Source organism: Talpa occidentalis, unplaced genomic scaffold (genome assembly GCF_014898055.3).
Source record: "Talpa occidentalis isolate TD23 unplaced genomic scaffold, MPIMG_talOcc4v2.1, whole genome shotgun sequence".
In the NCBI taxonomy this organism is placed as follows: domain Eukaryota; kingdom Metazoa; phylum Chordata; class Mammalia; order Eulipotyphla; family Talpidae; genus Talpa; species Talpa occidentalis.
The window spans coordinates 152,689,001-152,696,230 of record NW_026555331.1 but is presented as its reverse complement, the minus strand read 5'-3'; the positions used below and the strand labels follow the sequence as shown (position 1 = coordinate 152,696,230).

General features: G+C 59.8%; 1 protein-coding gene across 1 annotated transcript; it reads left to right on the top strand.

Moving 5' to 3' along the window:
* Nucleotides 1-373: 373 nt before the first annotated feature.
* On the top strand, nt 374-6,757 carry LOC119248809 (GTPase IMAP family member 3-like). The gene is made up of 3 exons (XM_037515690.1): nt 374-523; nt 4,581-4,629; nt 5,403-6,757. Exons 2-3 carry the CDS (start codon nt 4,587-4,589, stop codon nt 6,080-6,082), a joined length of 723 nt encoding a protein of 240 aa, XP_037371587.1. The 5' UTR covers nt 374-523; nt 4,581-4,586; the 3' UTR covers nt 6,083-6,757.
* Nucleotides 6,758-7,230: the final 473 nt, after the last annotated feature.

The following is a 7,230-nucleotide window of genomic DNA, read 5'->3' as shown; positions in this document are numbered from 1 at the left end:
GCTCCCCACTCTGTCTCTGGCGAATCCTCTCACCCTCAACATCTCTGGCCTGTACCCCAGCTCTTGTGTGCATAAATAAATAAATCTTAAAAAAAAAAAAAGAATTATAGACTTTAAAGGCCTAAATAACTGCCAATTGAAAGATGACTGATAGAACATCATCCAGAGGTGAATTTTTGAGCAAAACGAGCCGAGGTGGCGCCCTCTGGTGATGGTGATGAGCCTCTTTCTCGTGCTGGTGCAAAAGTGCTCTCATGTGTGCCCAGTGGCGCTGACAGGGCCTGGGCGCCCTGAGGCTCCTGGGAAGGGGCGGGTGGCAACTCCTCCCTCCCGTCCTTCCTCCCTCCCTCCCCCGCCCCCAGAGTCACTGGTGGCCTGGCCCAGCAGGCTGGGAACTTTCCATCGGACTTCTCCTCCAGGCCTGCTCCTCCCATCTCATAGCCTCCTCTCAGCGCTGCACAGACCTTCCCATTTCAGAGAGACGAGAGAGACTCAGGAGCGGGAGTCAAGGTGACCTGCTCAGGTAAAGTGTTTATTTTACTCTGATGGAGAAACACAACTTATTGTTTAAAGAATGGTTTAACCCTCCTGAGAGGGTTGGATGGAGCCACAGCAGAACAAAGCAAGTTTCTCGCCTGCCCGCACCCTCCTGGGCACCGCTGGGCTGGCTGCCCTCATTACTTTGGTCCATGCCAGCGAGGTGGTCCCATCACCCAGCAGGGTCCCTGCCTGGGTGCCCGGTCATGTCAGGGCAGCAGGTCCCGGCAGACATTAGCTTGCTGTGGACAGACTGGCAAGGAGGGGGGCGATGCCTTCAAGTCGGCCTCCCTGATGAATAAAGGAAACGAGGTTATGTGGGTTTTGGGGACCAGAAGTGAAAACAAAGGAGCTAAATGTTCTTGTCTGAAGAGTGGGCGAGGGGCGCTTGGAGGTGGGCGTGGCTGAAGGTCTTCCACCGGCCTGGGCGCCTCACCCGTGGGGACATAGGAGGAGGCTTTTCTTCAGACCCTGGTGTGGGGGCTCGCACCCCCCCTCCCCGCCCGCACTGCCCCCACCCCCAGCCTTTCTTCTGCCTTCGCCACTGGCTCCAGCCAGGCTTGGAGCTCAGCTCAGGATCCGTTACTCTCCGCGCTCAGGCGGGTCGCCTGCTCGTCCGGCCCAGGCGCTGCCGTGTCTGCCAAAGCAGCCGTCAAGAGAAAGTTAGTTTTTCTCTCTGGAGCTTTAGGCTCTGAAGCCAGTTTCCCAGGTGAGCCGGGCTCAGTCTCCGAGTTTCAGGTCAGCTCGTGCTGCTTTGGATTGTGGTTCCCCGCACGCGCCCATCTCAGTGCTGCAGGAGGAGACGCCCCAGTCCAGGGGCAGGGAGGGGGCGAGGTGGGGCTTCCCCTCCGCTCCCTGGTAGAGATGTGCAGGAATCAGGCTCGCGGGTGAGGCAAGGGGCTCGCCCTGCACCCTGAGCTGATGTTTCCTGGTGGGGGAGCTGTCCCGAAGGCTGGTCCTGTGCCCCCAAGGGCAGGGCGGTTGGTGTCTGGCAGCAGAGGACGTGGTTTCATTGAGCAGTGAGTGGGAGAAGGACTGGCAGAGGCCAGGTGGGCAGGGACCCCAGGGCAGCGTGTGGCCCGAGCTGTGGCAGCTTGGGCAGAGAAGGGCACTGCGACCGCGAGGGAAAACATCCTCACAAAGCACTTGCGAGGACGGAGCCCGGCAGCTGGACCAGCAGGAGCTCGCACGTCTCCTGCCCAGGCTGGACTCTGAGAGCAGCGGTTTAAGCGTCACCTCCTTGGAAGGAACAGCCCAAAGCCCTTGGCGTGACCCGACACCTCCCGTGAGCAGCTGAGGTCGCTCCTGAGCAGCCCAGGGAGGAGCTTAGACCCCGCGGGCTCCCCCAGCAAGGCTCTGGGGCTGCGCAGCTGAGCGCAGGGAGCCCCTCCTGGCCCCATGATTACCCTCTGGCCCTGAGTGACTCCTGCGCTTCCCTGCAGGGACTAAAGCCAAACCCGCGTCCTGAGCAGTTCCCCAACAGCACAACTCCGGGCGCCCGTCCTCATGACCGTCCAACAAGCGCTTCGTCTCTCTTGGAGACCCGATGCCCAGCGACCCTCATATCTTGGGGGGACGGTCAGCCGGTTTCCAGGGTCCCTTCTCCCCGGGGCGTGCAGGGCCAGCCCCTCAGCCCTCTCCCCACCCCCTTCACCTCTGCCCCCAGCACCCCCCCCCCGCCCCGTCCGTGACCCAGGAGTCCCCCGACGCCCGGGGCCCTTCTTGCTGGCTCTCCGGGCACCATATTGGGGCGGTCACAGGCAGAACGTGGGAAAACAAAGTCTGGTTTCAGGATGGCGCGTCTTCAGCAGCAGGCCGGTGTCTAGCAAGCTCGCGCTCCATGGACTGCCCTCCCCGCGAGCTCACCTCAACCTCCCACACCCAACCTCCCTGCACGCACCAGCCCAGGCGAGGCCCGCATGGGGGCGCCTTCTCCGGGCACCCCAGGTCACCCCAGAGAGGACGCGCTGGCCGGGGTGCCAGGACCCTCCGGGAAGCAGGACCCGCAGGCGCGCGAAGTTTCCTCTAAGGCGCCGACCCCGGGCGTTGGGGCTGGCGTGTGTGCACCGGGGCAGGCGCCGGCCGGGACTCAGGAGTTGGTGTGAGGCCTGTTTCCCTCAATTCTTACTCATTTGTCAGACATTCCTGTCACCATGTCCTCTGGGGGCGCATCCACACCGCAGGTGCACGGCCCCTCTCCCCGCCTTCCCATTTGGAAACCAGAATGTTTTCCTGAGCACGAGGGCTGCTTCGCTGTGCTTTGCTCCTTTGCTTTCTTTAATCATTTATATTCTACAAACAAGCGAAGCCACCGGGCGTCCAGCCTTCACTTTCTGACTTACTCCACTGAGGATAGTCACCTCAGAACCCACCCGTGTTGCTCCAAAGGCGCCTGACCTCGGCGTCTCCAGCAGACTCTTCTCTGGGAACTGCAGGTCTTACTCTTGCGGCCTTCACCTGATCGGTCAGGCCCACCCACGCCGCGAGGCCAGTCTCGCCCACCCTCAGCTGGCAAAGCCCCCTAGCGGCCGCCGGAGAGTGCCCGACTAGGTCCCTGGGCGCCGTGGCTGAGCGAGGCTGGCACCTGAGACCCGCCTTGACTCTGGACTCGTGGCGTTGCCCGTGGGCACCGGGCTGACATGGGCTCAGCCGCTGGCCGCTGCTCACCAGGGTGTGCAGGCCCCGGGGGACACCTGCCCTGGGCGTCCTCGGCGGGCGATTCTCACCCGGGAGCGCAGCTGCCGGGACAGACGCTGCAGATGCCAGCGCGTAGGTGGGCTGCTGTGGGGCTTGCCCACACCAGAGCGAGTCCAGGGCGGCCGCTCTGACTGCTGCGCTCCCGGCTCCTGAGCGGCGCTGGCACGGGTGACGGAGACCCTGCTGGGGGCTGGCAGAGTTGGGTTTTGATACTGAATATTTAAATTAAAGTTGTTGACATTTATTAAATTGTTGCTCCTGCTAAGGTAACGCTGGCATTTTGACAGGTGGGGCCCGGGCACAGCCAGTAGATGTGATCCCAAGGAGAGCCTGGAGAATCCACTTATTACAGAAAGTGATTTTTTCCAGCTCGTTTTCCCTAGACCCTGAAATCCCACAACCGGAGACAGATCCTGAGCTCCAGGGCTGCGAACCTGTCAGGGAGACGCCCTGGAAGTAGCTCACGGGCAGCTGCTGACAGCTGCAGAAAGGGCGGTGACGCGGGAGAGGGCCCCTGAGGGGGGCCTGAGGGACCCCAGCCCGAGCAAGGGCAGGAGGCAAGAAGAGAGGAACAAGGGACAGGTGTGCCCAGGGCGCTGAGAGGAGGGTGGGCAGGAGAGCGTGCCCAGCGGTGGCTACTGACCCCGGGCTAGTTGTGCCAGGGACGGGGAAGCACAGTCTGTAGTCTCTGCCTAGCGGGCCTCTACCTACCAGTCTCTGCCTAGCGGGCCTCTAATGGAGAGTCTCTAACTAGAGGGTCTTACTCGGTGAAGGGTTGTGCCCTCCACCCCTGCCCACCTGGCTCACAATAGGCTTCTCCCCTGGCCTGGCCGACTCACTCTGGTTTGCCTGGTTGGGGCCCCTTGATAAGGCGTCCTCCCTGTACTGGGCAAACAGGGTGACTATCGTCTTCGATGCCCCCGTCACACAGACGCTTAGGGAGGAGCCCGTCTGTAGCACGCAAGGGCACTACGCTTGCAGGCAGCCGTGAGTCTGGCAGGACTGACTGTAAAACGACGGGAGCCCCAGAGGCCTGGAACTGGTGGGCAGCGGTGCTCTCACTGGTTTGGTCTTCGGGGTGGACGCTGCATTTTCAGCACCTCCTGTGAGCTAAACACAGCGATAGGAAGCCCTTGCAGCTGCATCCATGCTAGTCTGTGCGTGAACCCCTGGAGAGCCCAGGCTGCGGGGAGGGACCATGGCCCTGCAGACCTGGTCTGGTGTCCCTCCTGCACGTCCCACCTTCAGTGGCTGTTTCTTCCCACCCCTGTTTCCTCTATAAATGTGGGGTTTTGTGGGGGATGCCCAGCCACTCCAGTGTGGACAACCCTGTGTGTCCCTTCTAGGGCACCATGGAAAAAGGGCTTCAGGATGGAGAAGATGCCTCCAAACAAGGTAAGGATCTTGGGGGAGCTCTTCATGTACTTGGGGGCCAGGAGCACAGCATTGGGGAGTGAACTCCTCTCCTTGGGGTGACTCAGCTTATCTGCAACGCAGGACATGCACCTCCCCAGGAAATGTAACGTGGTGGGCTATTTGCTGTGATGTTCTTCTTAGTGAGGTTGCATTTTTCCAGCAAAACCCTGTCATTTTGTAAGACAGAGATCAGGCAGGAAGGACAGGAGTGGAAAGTAGGGGCCAATCAACTCCTGGTTGTGGGAGGCCCTGAGCATCACTTTGGGTGGGAACGGAATAGAGAGAAGGTTCTAGAAAGGGCAGCGGCAGTCATGGAGGAAAGAGCCCAGGGGCTCTGCCCAGCTGGGGTGATGTGTCCTCCCAGCCCTGCCTGAGTTCCCTCCTTGTTATGTTGAAGGGAAGTTGGGGTTCTCGGTGAAGCCCCGTGATGGCAGGAGGGCATGAGGCCTCCTTGACGCAGCAGCCTGGGTGGGAAGCAGCAAATCTCTCTCTGGGTCTGGAGGCCGGGAGGTCCAAGGTCAAGGTGCTGGCGGATTTGCGTCTGGGGAGGACCCACTCCTGGGGCTGTGTCCTCACCTGGTGGAGAGAGGCCCCTGGACTCCTCTACTTACAGGGACACTATCCCCTAATCACGGGGGCTCCACCCTCACGACCCCATGGAAACCAAACCTCCTCCCAGAGGCCCTCATGATGGGGACAGGTTTCAGCTGAGGAACCCAGAAGGAGGCAAACCCGCTTTCATGCCCCCACAGGAGGAGGAGAGTGCTCAGGGTCAGACCAGGCCCCGCTGAGGATCGTGCTGGTGGGCAAGACGGGCTGCGGGAAAAGCGCCACCGGGAACAGCATCCTCTGCCGGCAGGAGTTCGAGTCCCGGCTGGGGGCCCAGCCTGTGACCAGCACCTACCAGCAGGGGACATTGACTTGGAATGGGAGGGACTTCCTGGTGGTCGACACGCCCCCCATCTTTGAGGCAAAGGTCTCAAAGGAGATGAAAAAGGAGATAGCCCAGGACATCGAGGACTGCCACAAGCACTTGGACCCTGGGCCCTATGTGCTGCTGCTGGTGACCCAGCTGGGCCGCTTCACGGAGCAGGACACGCAGGCAGTAAAGAAGGTGAAAAAGGTCTTCGGGGCAGAAGCCAAGAGACACATGATCATCCTGTTCACCCACAAGGAGGACCTGGAGGGCGGGTCCCTGCACGATTACGTGGCCCAGACGGACAACCAGAGCCTGCGGAAGCTGGTCCAGAAGTGTGGGAAGCGCTACTGCGGCTTCAACAACCGGGCCACGGGGGAGGAGCAGAGGGCGCAGCTGGAGGAGCTGATGGCCCTGGTGGTGCGGTTGGTGGGGGAGCTGCAGGGCAAACACCTCCACAGGGATTCCAAGCCCTTAAAAAAATTGAAGAATTTAAAAAAAAACGAGGGCAGATAGAAAACCAAAAGAAGAACCTGAGAGAGATGGAGGGCAACATGGGGAGGCAGGAGCCCTTTAGGGCCCCAAATGGGCTCACTCCGCATCGTGAGTTCTGTGTTCGTCTTTGGCTCCGCTGACCTGTTCCTGTTTCTCTCGCCATCTTCCACCCTCTTTCACTCCAGCTGGCATCTGCACATCAGAGCATGTTCTGAACAACACCCCGTGGGTTCATGGTCCTCCGAGTCACCGATTCTGGAATGAATGTCCTGTCCACAGAGAACAGGCTGCTGTCCCTGCAGGTCCCTCCCTTCTGCCTCGGACACTCCTGGGGAGCCTGGACTCTGTCTGGCTGGCACCGAGCCCTGTGCCCCAGCAGGGGACAACAGTCCAGCCCCGGGCAGCCCACGGCCTGCATGCAACCTTGTTCTTATCCTGAGGGGTTCATGGATAGGCTTGATACCCCCTTTTGGGTCAACAAGACCCTCAGAAAGACAGTCTGTCACATATCCATTATTGGATCTGAGGGTGATGTCTGGAGCACCAGCAGCCATCTTGCCACTATCCTGGGGGTGAAGTTCATGTGTCAAAGCAGGGACAGAGATGGAACAGACCTGAGCCCCAAGTCCACTGGCCCCAGGGCCCATCTTCCCTCTGGATTTCCTTATTTCAGAATAAATTCTCTTACAGTTTACGCTATTTGAGTTTTGGTCTTTTTCTTACCTACATTTGAAAGCATTTGACTCCATATTTCTTTTTAAAAAAACCCTTAAGCCTCTCACGCTTCCTCCAAAATTTGAGAACATGCTTCAGAGCCTAGGACATGGCCTCAGGGACAAGTGACCAGATTTCTCTTGTTCTTAGATTTAGGGGGGCCAGGGGACTGGTCAGGGAACTGCTCACTGACACCAAATGAAGTCACAGATGCTTGGAGCAGGATTGTTTGGGAGGATGAGGGGGAGAAGGTGGGGACCAGAGCTGGGACACACAGCTCAGGAGCTCACTTACCAGGAATTTCTTTCATGAACATTTGCATCTGGGTAAAGGGCTGGCCAAGCCCTTCCCTCCACAGCCAGTGCTTATCTCCAGGTCACGCTCCAACCTCACCCTCCTCTGACGTCCACAAAGGTGGGGGCCCTCTGGGTCACAGGCAGCGCTGCTTGTGGGCA